General features: G+C 34.5%; 1 protein-coding gene across 4 annotated transcripts in view; it reads right to left on the reverse strand.

The window, feature by feature from the left end:
- Positions 1-1,235: 1,235 nt before the first annotated feature.
- NOX4 (NADPH oxidase 4) overlaps positions 1,236-15,480 on the reverse strand; it is a 185,749-nt gene continuing 171,504 nt past the window's right edge. For 3 of the 4 annotated variants that reach the window (XM_025356495.1, XM_025356493.1, XM_025356494.1), the window contains 3 exons: positions 12,438-12,506; positions 10,823-10,923; positions 1,236-1,774 (listed from right to left, as the gene is read on the reverse strand). In XM_025356495.1, coding sequence (XP_025212280.1) covers positions 1,654-1,774; positions 10,823-10,923; positions 12,438-12,506 — 291 coding nt within the window. In that variant the 3' untranslated portion in view covers positions 1,236-1,653. The remainder of the gene's footprint in view (positions 1,775-10,822; positions 10,924-12,437; positions 12,507-15,480) is intronic. The other variant, XM_025356492.1, reaches the window with a different exon arrangement.

Here is a 15,480-nt window from a genome sequence, read left to right on the forward strand (position 1 = left end):
GTAAGTCACACTGCTGATTTCAGCAATGTGTTATATTTGAAAGCAATTGATAGCCGACTACTAAATAAAATCACTAAATTGTATGAATGCCTTAATTTTTTTTTTTTTTTGAGATGAAATCTTGCTCTGTCACCCAGGCTGGAGTGCAGCAGTACAATCTTGGCTCACTGCAACCTTTGCCCCCTGTGTTCAAGCAATTCTCTGCCTCAGTCTCCCGAGTAGCTGGGATTACAGGCACCCACCACCACACCCACCTAATTTTTGTATTTTTAGTAGAGACGGGGTTTCACCAACTTGGTCTGGCTGGTCTTGAACTCTGACCTCGTGATCCACCCACCTTGGCTTCCCAAAGTGTTGGGATTACAGGCGTGAGCCATGAATGCCTTAATTCTTAAGATAGTAATGGGGAATACTGTTCTGAGCCAAGAATGTGATAGCCAGGGAACATAAGCTTATAAGATCACACAGTGTAGTTCTAACAGTGACTTTAAACCCAATAGCTCCCTATGGAAACTCAGGATACCAAAAAGCGCAACAGTAATATTCCGGATTCTAAACTTAAGTTTGAATAAGGATATCATATTTCCTCTTACTTAGAAGGTAAAATACAGGTTTTACTAATCAAGAATGTGATTAGACTTTCAATATCTCCATCATAAACCAATGTGTGACAAAGGAAATAAATCTTATATTCAGTCCCTACTGACAGACATGATGTCCTTTGGTCTCAAAGTGCAAATTAACTAAGTATCCCAAGAGACTACAGCCTAAGACAAACTCTACCTGGGAAAAACAAAACAAAACAAAATAATAACAATAACAGAGACAAAATACTGAAAAAAGGAAAAAGGTATTAGTATGTATATCCCTTTATAATTTATAATAGGAATATTTTCATTACCATGCAATAGTGTTAAATTAAATAAAGATGAAAGGGATCTATTAAATCATGATGTCTAATGCATGCTAAGGGAAGGCATATTTCCCTGGAGAGAGGAATAAAAAGAAAAAAAAATATAAAAACAGATACTATAATAACATTTGAGGAAGGTTCAGTTAGCATATAGTCTTCAGATATCAAATAGAGGTATTAGCATAAGTAGTGGAGACGATTAGATATTGACACAAAGTACCCGTATCAATACAGAGTCTTGTGCTGTGTTTTCAAACATCTAATATATTTGCCTGGAACGCTTGCAAATTAAAGCTACTCTGTTTATACACAACATAGAAAATGGAATTTGAGCTTCAATGAATTTTTAATTTTGTTCAATCTTGCATTTCTTCAACCAAAAACAATTTAAAGAGGAACATGACGATCAGCCTTAGATTGAGCAAGTTCAGCTCCTCACTAGGGAGTTCTTGAATCCACCATAAAAATCAACAGTGTGCATCTAATCGTTTTCTTTTAATTTGAGAACTGAAAAGTGAATCACCACATCAAATATTCTTCAGGGTCTCTTTTGTTTCCAGATTAAACATGTAATGTGACCTGTCATCTTGCCACATTCTCACATTTCCATTTTAAATAATCATAAATAAGAAAACCTTACTATTCTTTGGCATAACACAGCTGTTTGATTCCGCTGAGTTTCAAAGTCTTAGAAATTGCACTCATTCCTTCTTTAGAGTCCTGCTTTATGGCAAAAGTTTTCAACTGAAAGACTCTTTATTGTATTCAAATGTTGTCCCATACGAGTTGTTCTGGTTACTTAGTTTATGAAGAGTCTTGGATAGTGAATTGGGTCCACAACAGAAAACACCAACTGTTTTCCTAGAACAAGAGAAGAGGAAATAGAAAATCAGGCGTAAAATTAGGCAGAACGTAACAAGAAATATGTTTTATTAGCACGGTTTAAAGTATTAACAAAGTCAATTTCTTGCTGTTTTACATATGGAAAACAATTTTCTAATTATTTCCAAATGTAAATGTCAACCAGGAAAATATTTACCTCATACTTTTCATTCTAGAATTTAGGGCAATTCAAAGAATGTACCTATGAGCACAAATATGCTTATTATCAGGCAGAGATTGATTAGTTTGCCTTAGTCTTTTCATGACTTGTCATTGGTGAAACCAGCAACCTCATTAAGAGCAATGATTGATAGATGTCAATTGCTAAACAGCTGACCTCTGAATAGATGTTCAGTCCACACTGGGCAACGTAAATTCTTCTTTTATTGTACACTTTACACATAGTTATCTAAAATTCCTACATGGACTTGCAAAAGCAGTGATGAATAAGGAAGGAAAGAAAAAAGATATTACCAATTTGAAATAGTATTTTTAAGCAACCAATTTATATTCACAGTAAAACAAAAAACATATTCATCTAGTTCTTTTTTATTTATGCACTGCAATAATGGTAACAAATGCCAAGCAGTTTTTATTATTCTCGAATATAAAATTTTAGTAGATAAATAATACATATCTCTAACAGATAGACTAAATAAATCCCAGGAAATAAATAATATTTCAAATTGACCTTCTTCCCAAGTTTGATTTGCATTTGATTCTTCCTAGGACGTCAAAATGATTAATATTTCATCTCATATCTTGGGAAAATCCAGTATGTCTTGATTATCTCAGAATAACTCATGCTGAACAAAAGACACTGAATCCATTAAAACTGGTACCAAAAATTAATAGTAAATAGCGAAAAAAAAGTTATTAAAACTTTTTACCTTGAAAAATGAAACTAAAATCTGTGAAAATAGAATTTTACTTGGAGCCACGATGGGGTAATAGGGATCAGATCTACCCTCTTATATTAAAAATCTATAAAAAAGCAAACCAAATAGAGGAAATAAGTATTTTCAGACACTGAATAATAGGTATATTATTATATACCTATTATACAGCTATATCTATTGTTATATATTATATTATATATTACATATATTATATAGTTGTATACGTATTATATGCTAATATTATATAGCATGGAACTATGATCCCTGAGAAAAGGGAAGAAAACATACTAAGCACAGTCACTGTCTTTGCTTATTGCCTGGAGGCAATCTCCTGGCTGCAGCACAGAGAGGGGAAACTCCAGCAAAGATTGGTGATTACACTGAGGAGACAAAGAGCGGAGTTCACTGAGGCCAAACAGTTGGAATTTGTGGAACAGAATATGGAAGGGAAGGGAGATCCACAGAAAGATGCTTTGGAGATCAGGAGAGAAGAGTCCTCAAGTCTTTGTTTGATTAATAATCTGTTCATATATGAGAAGAAACTTCATGAATGTGGGTAAAGAGCTATCAGAGATCAACAGGACAAATAATTGCCAGAGTTTACACAGGACTGCAAATAATTTACATTCACACACACCAGAATAGAAAGTCCTATAAATACAGGGCAATGGGTTGTATTCTCAGAAAGGTTATCACCTTATTTGCAAGGAGTAGAGGGGATATTGGTAAAATTAAGCTTCGACCGAAGGCTGCTCTAGACCTCCACTAACAAATCTTAAAAGTGAGCCTTGTAAAGATCCAACTGAACCTGAGTAACTTAACTGCATGTCAGAACAAGTCCAAAACTATTAAAATAAATAAATCAAAATTTGGCACCAAACATTTAAACTTTAAAATGTACAGAAATCAATTAAAAAAGTACCAGGAATTCAAAAAGCAAAAAAGTATGAACTATAACTAAGAGTGTTATGGGCTGAAGTGTGCCCCTCTAAAACCCATAGGTTGAAGTCCTAGCCCTCAGTGCTTCAGGATGTGACTGCATTCGGAGACAAGGCTTTTAAGGAGGCAATTTAAGTTAAAATGAGGGTACTAGGGTAGGCCCTAATCCAATCTGAATGGTATACTTATAAGAAGTAATTTGAACACAAAAAGAGACACCAGGGAAGTGCATGCATAGAGAAAAAGCCATGTGAAGAGGCATCAAGAACGTAGCCATCTGCAAGTCAAGGAGAGAGATCTCAGGAAACCAGTCCTGCCTTCATCTTGATCTTAAACTTCCAGCCCCTAGAACTATGAGAAAATAAATTGCTGCTGTTTAATCCACCCAGTCTGTGGTATATTGCTATGGTAGCCCTAGCAAACTAATTCAAGGAGAAAGAGCATTCAACAGAAACAGACTCAGAATGATAGACGTGGTCATTGAAACAGTGATGATATACAGGCTTCATACATTCAAAGAAAAGCATAATCACGATGGGACAATAAATGGAATATTTTTTAAAGGCCCAAACATAAATTCTCGAGATGGAGTGCAATATTTGAAATGATAAATACACTAGATGAGTTAATAAAAGAATAGGCATTGCTGAAGAAAAAGTAAACTTGAAGAAACAGCATTAGAATCTATCCAAATTGAAACCCACAGAGAACAAAAACTGAAAAAAAAAAAAGAAAGAAAGAAAAAGAAAGAGAAGCACAGAGCATCAGTGGTCCATGGGATAATACCACCTAGTCAAAAATACATGTAACTGCAGTCCAACATGAGAGAAGACCAAGGGAGAAGAAATAAATAAATAATAAAAGATCTCATAAATCTCAAGGAGAATAAACACAAAGGAAACTATACCAAGGCAATTGATAATAAAATGCTAAAAACAAGTGACAAAAAGAAAAACATAAAACCAAACAGACTGGGGGAAAAGACACATTACAAATCATCAACAGAAAATATAAGAACGAAATATAAGAATGAACGTGAACTTCTTATCATAAACTATGCAAGTCAGAAGGCAATGAAGTGATATCTTCAAAGTACTAAAATATAAAACATCAACTATTATGTATCAAGCAAATTTTATGCCAAACAAAAATGAGTTTTCAGAAATTAAGATGGAATAAAAACTTTTTATACAGACAAAAGCTGAAAGAATTTATTGCCAGAAAACCAGTACTATAAAGTACACTAAAGAAAACTACTCAAGAAGTAGGAAAGCAAAATTAGATGGAAATTTGAATCTAACCAAAAGAATGAAGAACAGCAAAATAGTGAAATCTGTAAGTAAATATAAAATATGTATTTTGTCTAATTTCTAATCTTTTTAATATGTGCTTGATGTTTAAAACAAAAATACTAATAATGAGAATTATAACATATGTATATGTAAGGTGAATGCAACAATAGCAAAAAGGATGGAAGAAAATGGAAGTACATGAAGTGTTATAATATTATTCAAAGTACCAGCCTGGCCAACAGGGTGAGATCCCATTTCTACAAAACATTTTAAAAATTAGCTGAGCATGGTGGTATGCAACTGTAGTTCCAGTTACTCAGGAGACTGAGGTTGGAAGAGCTCTTGAGCCCAGGAATTCAAGATTGCAGTGAGCCGAGATCATGTCACTGCACTCTGACCTGGGCAACAGAGCAATACTCTGTCTCTAAAAAATAAATATAAACATAAACATAAAAAATAAAATAGGCTGTGATAAGCTAATGATGTATACTGTAAACTTAGAAGAATGTTTCTCTAATTTGCTTCATCAGAATCATTTCAGAGACTTCATAGAACACAAATAGGTAGGTCTCCCCATCCCTACAGTTTCTGATTTGGCAGATCTTGGATAGGGCTCAAGAACTTGCTTTTCTAACAAGATTCCAATTGATGCTGGTCTGAGGAATCCAGTCTGGGAACCAACGACCTGAAGCAATTACTAAAAAAAAAAAAAAAAAAAAAAAAAATACAGAGGTATAGCTAACATTAGAGAAAAAACGTGGAATAATAAAAAATACTCAACCCAAATCAAGGTAAAAAAAAGAAAATAAAACAAAGAAAGAACAAATAGATAAGTACAAAGCAATGGTAAACTGCTAGATTTAAACCCAATCGTATTTTCATTAAATTGAATGTAAATGATTTAAACACTGAAACTAAAAAGTTTCAACATAAAGCAAAAACTGATGGAACCGCAAAGACAGATAAATTCATAATTATAGTTAATTATTTCAGTACTCTCCTCTCAGTAATTAATACAAGCAGACAGAAATTCAGCAAGCATACTGAAAACTTGAATACCACTATCAACCTATTGGAACTAATTGGCATTTATAGAATGCTTTATCTAACAATAATGGAATACCAATTATTTTTAAGTGCATATGGAACATTCACCAAGACTGAACACATTCTGGGCAATAAAACAGGTGTCAACATTTTAAAGGATTAGAATCACAAGGAGTTCATTTTTAGATCAAATCACAATTTAAGTAGAAATTAAGAACAAAAGCATACCTGGAAAATTTCCGTATATTTGGAAATAAAACATTTCTAAATAACCCATGGGTCAAAGAAAAAAACAACATAAAAATAAAACATATTTGAATAAGATGAAACTGAAAACAAACAAGTCAAAATGTATAAGAGTTAGCAAAAGTGATGTTTAGAGGAAAACATGTAGCATTAAACACTTTTATTAAGAAAAACAGTCTGAAATCAACGACCTATGTTTCCATTTTAAGAAACTAGTAAAAAAAAAAAAAAAAAAAAGCTAATCAAACCCAAAGTGGGCAAAAGAAATAAAAACATATGAAACTAAATGATTTTATACTTAATAAAATTTAAATTACTATTGAAACATAATGTAGCTTCCATTAAAATAGAAAGAGAATTGAGTCATTTTGTTTCTTTGTGTAAACTTTCTGTCAACACGGTATGACAGCAATAAGATACCATTGTTTTCTTGCTTGGCTTTGACAGGGCAATTATAGAACTAGTTTGGCAAGTTTTTCAGATTTCCTAAAGGTACTTCTTAAATACTTGATAATAAAATCAAATTAATTATAAAATAAATAATAAAAATCATTATTTTTAAATCACCCAGGATACTATGATTTTTGTGATTTTATTAACATTTTCTTTTGCAATTATTAACTAGCTTAACTCTGATAGCCTTTGTGTGTATGTGATCTGAGGAATTCCCTAATGTCACTCTCACTAACGTAATGAAATCTTATTCTTTTTTTTTTTCAAATTCTACAAGCAATCTTTGCAATTCATTTGTACTAAATTTGCATTACAGTGCTGCAATCCAACAATTATCTAGAGACCTCTCTACGTAACCTTTGATGGAATGGGTGGAGGTAGAATCGGGTACTAAGTAGAAAATGTGGTTTGGGGGTAGACATTAGAAACTAGTTCTATAAATGTTCATACTTGCTTTTTCATGTAGATTTGTAAACATAGAATCTTACATAATGAGAACTTCATCACTCCAGAGAGCTTATTTACTCGTTGCATTACAGATCCGGGAGAACTGAGTCACTTGACTGAGGGAGTAAATGTGATAGACTAAACCTAGTCTGTTTATACTCTAGAATACTTTGAGGTACAATTACACAGAAATTGTCCATGACCAAAAGAAATACATCATTAAAAACTTAGTTGGTTCTTCCTAGCAAAGCCAAGAATAAATAAAGAAATAAATAACAAAGTAAGCTGAAAAATTACTTGTCATAGATTCAATTTTTGTTAGAAAACTAAAGTTTCAATTTTAAATATATATAGCACACACACACACAAACACATGTTTACATATACTTTCATAAATACACACACATACTCTCACACAAACTTACAAAAGCTTCTGTAAGAATACATAGCAAAGAGTTACCAATCATTACCTCTGGGCCAGGAGTGTTTAATCCAATTTAAATTTGTATTCTACAGAGTATACTAAACTAATGCCTACTGGTTTAATAAATAATCACTTTTTGAAAGTTAAAAAGTATTGCCCAAGGATATGAACAGACACTTCTCAAAAGAAGACATTCATACAGCCAACAGACACATGAAAAAATGCTCATCATCACTTGTCATCAGAGAAATGCAAATCAAAACCACAATGAGATACCATCTCACACCAGTTAGAATGGCAATCATTAAAAAATCAGGAAACAACAGGTGCTGGAGAGGATGTGGAGAAATAGGAACACTTTTACACTGTTGGTGGGACTGTAAATTAGTTCAAACATTGTGGAAAACAGTGTGGTGATTCCTCAAGGATCTAGAACTAGAAATACCATTTGACCCAGCCATCCCATTACTCGGGATACACCCAAAGGATTATAAGTCATGCTGCTATAAAGACACATGCACACGTATGTTTATTGTGGCACTATTCACAATAGCAAAGACTTGGAAATCAACCCAAATGTCCATCAGTGACAGGCTGGATTAAGAAAATGTGGCATATATACACCATGGAATACTATGCAGCCATAAAAAAGGATAAGTTCATGTCCTTTGTAGGGACATGGATGCAGCTGGAAACCATGATTCTCAGCAAACTATTGCAAGAACAGAAAACCAAATGCCGCATGTTCTCACTCATAGGTGGGAATTGAACAATGAGATCACTTGGACACAGGAAGGGGAACATCACACACCGGGTCCTATTGTGGGGAGGGGGAAGAGGGGAGGGATAGCATTAGGAGATATACCTAATGTAAATGACGAGTTAATGGGTGCAGCACACCAACATGGCATATGTATACATATGTAACAAACCTGCACGTTGTGCACATGTACCCTAGAACTTAAAGTATGATAATAAAATATATATATATATTAAATACAAAAAAGTATTGCCCAACATATATTTAAAAAGCTTAACGTATATGTCTATCTTTCCTACTGTTATCTCTATATGTTTTCAGCAATTTATGTGCATGAGGTTAATCAAAATGCTACATCTTAAACGAAACCATTCATTTATGCAGTGCCATTGTCCAGTTAAAGAGACCTTAAGAATGTTGAACCATTCTTTTCCTAAGCATGCTACATAAAAATCCTTCAAAAAAAAATGTTTAACACATTTCAGTCACCCTCCTGAGAACCAATACACAAAGTCAAAGTGTTGTACAAAATGTCAACAGCAGATGGTGCACATTTGCTCTTCTTAAACCAGTTTTCCATTTTTTCCAGAAAAAGAACAAACTACCAAATACACACACACACACACACAGACACACACACACACACACACAAATCGCTCTAAAACACAAACAGCCTAACGAATGAGACTTCTTGAGAACTAACTGTAGGAATCAACAGCGTCGATCTATTTCAATCTGCAAATAATCTGCTCTTTAGAGATTTGGTTTCTGAATTCAGCCAAAGAAACTATCAGTTTTCAGCAATATACAGTGAAAATCGACAAAAAATTTCTTGTCAGAAGTCAGTAAATGGTATTAAAGAGGAACATGTTTGCAAAGCATAGCAAGAGACAGAGGAGTATGACAAGATTATCACATCTAAGATGGGTGATACTGGAGAAAGATGGGAAAGGAAGATAACCAAAAGTGGGTTGATCATTTTTTTCTAAATTTCAACTCTGAATATTACAAAGAACTTCTGCTTTGTAAATCATGCTTACATCTTCATGCCAAAACTACTTCATCAAGGGAAGGGTAATACTACAAAAGTTTAAACATGGCTGTAATCTGAGTCACATGGGTAACTTTATTCCTTCTTATATTTTGCTTCCCAGGCTCCATTCTATAATTTCTAAAACCAAATCTCTGAAGGTAGAGATAGGGATCATCTTGAACCAGTGATTTCTTCAATAAATAATATTCATCCATGAATTCCTAAATTGGATTTTTTAAAAATATCCATTTAATAAGCTGGCCTGTACATTTATAATCATATATCCTTTTGATGTTTATAAAAATATATTTTAAAAATTATGGAGTGTTCAACTATATAAAGTAATTGTAATGATAAGCCAGAAGTAAAAATTAACGCTGGAGTCTTATGATTACAGGAAATTTTAAAATGAAATATTTAATTTATGTACATTATTGTTGCAGAAGTATGATTAGGATTAGGTTAGCAATAAAAGTATGATTAGTTCAAATGTAAAAATATATTGAATTTTGATAAAATTATATGGGTTAATGGGACAGAAATACAACTTAAATGAAAGAAAAAGAATGATGTAAAACATCCAACTGCTAAAAGAAGAGTTTATGTATTTTTATAATAAATGACAGTATCATCTAGCTATATTTATATTCCAGTGGATATGTTTGAAGAAATTACGTTAATTACAAAATGTCAATACCTGCAATATGTTAGAAATCACATCTTTTACAACCATTTAAACTTATGATGAAACTGTTTAGATGTAAACCTAAAAATATGTGAGTGGTTATATAGTTTTCAGTATCTTCTTAGAATTCTTATAGATCAGTGCTCTCACTATGGTAAATTTACAAAAGACAAATGGGCTGACTGGTCTGTGCCCTAAAATGAAAGCTTTCCTTCTATAATAATTTCTTCAGATCATAGACACATAGTCTATAAGAACAAGATTATTTATAAAATTATAGTTTCTAAATAATATGTTTGGAAATATTCCAGGTTTAAAGACTGCATATTACAAAGCAGAGCTTTTTTTTTTTTTTTTAAACAAACAAACAAACAAAAAACATATTCATTCTGGTAAAAAAGGTACAAAAATGTGATTTTAAATGAATTCATTGTTAGAACTAATTGTAAATTTCTTTGTTTGCAAACATGATTTTGAAAACTTTTCCTAGGATCACCTGATATATGCTATGGGAGAGAATACCCATTTTTAATATAGGTCTTTACAAATTTATAATCAGGTAGGAAAGTTTAGTTCATAAATACATTATAGACTATTTCTAAGCCAACCTTTAATTATTTGGAATTACAAAAATGTAGGATGACACCTGCCTTACTTCCTCTGTTGATAGTGAAAGAGTGTTTCAGTGAATTTGTCATTTGTAAACTCATTGCCAATTCATTTTTAAACCTCATGTAATTATTTGAAAATATTTTAATTAATTTATTAGCCACATGTTAAACTTTTGAGGTATAGTACTTACCCTCTGTTATACTTTGCTATTTCATCAAACAAAAGTTTCCACCGAGGACGTCCAATAAACAGTCTTGAATTCAGTGCATGATATTTTTCTCCAATTATCTTCTGCCAAAAAGAAAGCACCACATTATTCGAGATTTAGTTAAGTAACCTAGTTCTCTAACATCATTTCTGCTGGTGCTGTGACTTCCCACTAAATTGCTGTGATATAAAGAATGTAAGTATCAAATGGCAACCTATTACGTACAATTATTTCAAAATATCATTTCCTTTCGACTTTCTTTTAAAATCCATTATCTCCTTGAATTGCATTTGTTTGTTTTTAAACAAACAAACAAAATCCATTCTGGTAAAAAGGTACAAAAACTTGATTTTCAATTGAATTAATTGTTAGAACTAATCTCCTTGAATGCAATTCTGACAAATGGCTAATTTTCTTAGACTTCAGTTAGTTGTTTCATCTTTAAAGAACTGCAATGTAAGACAAAGAATGAATTCTAATTGGTCACCCTCAAAAAGGCTCAGCACATAGACTTCATTGAAGTATTTTTGCACCACAAATACAGTTGTCATATTTGGCTCATTATATAAGTAAAATACTACAAATTATCATCATACATTTGGGAAATGATCCTAGACAAGACAGCTCAAGACAGCAGAACTCCAAAATGGGGTTTATCAATAAACGGCTGTGAATGGGCTCCTGTTTGCAATTAACAGAGCATTAGATCTAAATCAATATGAAGAGTCAGAGTGAACTGCAGAGAAAGGAGGAAGTATGTGAATCCCAGACAGGCAAACTGAGAACCAAATGCAAATTATGCTTCATACCTTCATTATAGCAATACCAGGAGGAAAAGTGATATTGACTTACTTCATGAGAGTAGTAAAATGAAATACTTTTTACAGACAGGATAGGGTAGAAATATGACTGGAAAAATTAGGGTTAGATTAGTTTTGAGGTAACTGACAAACATTCAAATTTTGTATTCGAAGTATTGTGAAAATGTATGACAAAAAGTACTAAAATACAATTTGTTAATGCATTCATGCCTAGATTTATATACCAGTCCAGCTCTTCAATGTCGTCTTCAAATATCAGTTTCATCATTTGCAAAATGGGAATATCATTTACTGCTTGACTCTGTTTTAAACTAATAAACTAATATATGTGAAATTCTTAGCACAGTGCCTAGAAGAGTAAATAAATAATGCATGACGGTTGTCATTATTTTTAGTTTCCCTTGTCTAGAAATAAGCTTAATTGTATATGAACTCATCTTCTCTCTCCACATAAAATATCCCCTCAATAAAAAGAAATCACAAGGCTGTTCATGTGTAGTCTGAATTTTAGAAGAACTTGAGGTGATAGTGAAGAGGGGAGGGGTAGACTCAGACCTTTTGAGTCTGCCCCAGCTCCCTGTGAGAAGGACAAATGGAAGGCATAATATGGTTGACTTCAAGGACAAGCTATGACTTTTCTGGACATATTCCAAAGGAGGCCTTCCTCTAGGAAACTTCTGTTCAAACCACCTGCAGGAATTTTCTTCCACCACAGCTCCTACAGTAAATCTATTATCAAGAGGCTTGTTTAATTTACGATAACATCAACCACATACCTGTATCCCATCTGTTTGACTGAGGTACAGCTGGATGTTAACATAGTCAGGTCTGTTCTCTTGCCAAAACTGGGAGGACAGAAAAAGGAATAGACTTATTAAAATTCTGTGGGTATACTCAGATTTTCTCCTATTCTAACATATGTGATTTAGAATTTAACATAACCTAGCTTATCATAACCAATATCTATAAGAAAATGAATACACACACACACACACATACATGCAAATATATATAACAGATTCTAACAATAATATGGCCTCTTGGTATGAATGAGGTCTGATGGTGGTAGTGGTAGGGAATAATTTTCTGTTATCTTCATAGATACAAAATTTAGCATGCTAAATGCTATACAAATATTCTCAAATATTAGTCCTTCTGAAATACTCCTTATTTTATTCCTTAAAAGTCTCAAAATTGTACCAGTTTACTCATCAAGAACATGATTTTCTTGAGAAAAAAAGACAATAGTGATTTAACTTATGCATGATAGCAAATACAAAACAAAACAAATAGACGCTTTTTCCTGTTTCTGCCTTCTGCTTATTCAGCAATGGGCTCTGGTTTCTCTTGTACAAAAATGCAAGAGGCAAAATATACCTGCAAAAATAAATAGTCTACAAAAAAATATGGAACAACAACTCCTCATTTCCCCCTTCCCAAAGGCTTTGGCAACCTGAGAGGATTTTACTGTACCTGAATTGTTTGAAATATTTTTAGCAAGGATGCATATGTAGAGACTATTCTACTTCCTGTCTTTACAAATTAAACTACTCTAGGGACCTCCTGTAAGTGACAGCATAATATAGTTGTGCTTTTGCGTCCGGCTTATTTCATTTAGCGTTATGTCTTCAAAGTTCATCCACATAGTATATGTCATAATTTCCTTCCTTTTTAGAGCTGAATAGTATTACATTGTGTGCGTATATCATAATCTGTTTATCCAGTCATCTATTGATGAATATTTGGGTTGTTTCCATCCTTTGGCTATTGTGAATAATGCTTCTATGGGCATCTGTCCAATTCCCTGCTTTTAATTCTTCTAGGTACATATCCAGAACCAATCTTTTTATTTATTTAATTTTTATTTATTTATTTATTTATTTATTTTGCAAAAAGTTTAGAGGCCTTTATGTAATCCACTTCTTCCCAGAAAAGCACAGACATCACCTCTCTAATTTCATCTCCTACTATTCTTTCCCTTGCTTACTCTGCTTCATCCACACAGATCTCCTTTCTCTTCTTTCAGGACACCAAGTATACTACTGCCTCAGAGCTCTTGCCTACGAAGTTAGGTTTCTCTATCTTGATTTTTTTTCTCCATAATATGTGTTTAGTCTGCTCATTCACTTCAGCCAAGTCTGCTCAAATGGCATTATAACATTTTGTTTGATGGGTGTTCCTGAACATGCAATATAAATTAACACACCCTCTACTGTTCACGCTGCTTTACTCCTACTTTCCCTTCCTTTGTCCTAACCCGAATCTCAGAACCTGATGCTCGATGTATTTATTGGTTGTTGTCTGTCTTGCCCCCTTAGAATATTAACCACGTGAGATCAGAAACTTGGTTTTATTTTGCCACTTGATGACTTTTCAGATCCTAGAATAGTTTCAGATTGATAGTAATCAGTTAATAAATAAATATACACTGAATGATAGAATGACTGAATGAGTTAATACATGCACAAAGAGGTATATATAATGATATCCATTTCAGCATTCTTTGTAATAAAAAAGTATCTAACATTAGAGAATTGTTCAGCAAACTAGATATATCTATACAATGAAATCCTCTAAAAGAATCAGGCAGGTCCACCATCTCTAATTGTTGGCACCAGGGAAAACAATAAGGTAGCTCTATATGCACTAATATCAAAAAATAGTCGAAATTGTCGAGATGGCCGAATAGGAACAGCTCCAGTCTCCAACTCCCAGCGCGAGCGACAGAAGACCGGTGATTTCTGCATTTTCAACTGAGGTACTGGGTTCATCTCACTGGGGAGTGCCGGACGATCGGTGCTGGTCAGCTGCTGCAGCCCGACCAGCGAGAGCTGAAGCAGGGCGAGGCATCGCCTCACCTGGGAAGCGCAAGGGGGAAGGGAATCCCTTTTCCTAGCCAGGGGAACTGAGACACACAACACCTGGAAAATCGGGTAACTCCCACCCCAATATTGCGCTTTAAGCAAACAGGCACACCAGGAGATCATATCCCACACCTGGCCGGGAGGGCCCCACGCCCACGGAGCCTCCCTCATTGCTAGCACAGCAGTCTGTGATTTACCTACCGGCAAGGCAGCAGCCAGGCTGGGGGAGGGGCGCCCGCCATTGCTGAGGCTTAAGTAGGTAAACAAAGCCGCTGGGAAGCTCGAACTGGGTAGAGCTCACAGCAGCTCAAGGAAACCTGCCTGTCTCTGTAGACTCCACCTCTGGGGACAGGGCACAGCTACACAACAACAACAACAACAACAAAAAAGCAGCAGAAAGCTCTGCAGACGCAAACGACTCTGTCTGACAGCTTTGAAGAGAGCAGTGGATCTCCCAACACGGAGGTTGAGATCTGAGAAGGGACAGACTGCCTGCTCAAGTGGGTCCCTGACCCCTGAGTAGCCTAACTGGGAGACATCCCCCACTAGGGGCAGTCTGACACCCCACACCTCACAGGGTGGAGTACACCCCTGAGAGGAAGCTTCCAAAGCAAGAATCAGACAGGTACACTCGCTGTTCAGAAATATTCTATCTTCTGCAGCCTCTGCTGCTGATACCCAGGCAAACAGGGTCTGGAGTGGACCTCAATCAATCTCCAACAGACCTACAGCTGAGGGTCCTGACTGTTAGAAGGAAAACTATCAAACAGGAAGGACACCTACACCAAAACCCCATCAGTACATCACCATCATCAAAGACCAGAGGCAGATAAAACCACAAAGATGGGGAAAAAGCAGGGCAGAAAAGCTGGAAATTCAAAAAATAAGAGCACATCTCCCCCGGCAAAGGAGCGCAGCTCATCGCCAGCAACGGATCAAAGCTGGACGGAGAATG

The sequence above is a fragment of the Theropithecus gelada genome, chromosome 14, assembly GCF_003255815.1.
Source record: "Theropithecus gelada isolate Dixy chromosome 14, Tgel_1.0, whole genome shotgun sequence".
Classification (NCBI taxonomy): Eukaryota; Metazoa; Chordata; class Mammalia; order Primates; family Cercopithecidae; genus Theropithecus; species Theropithecus gelada.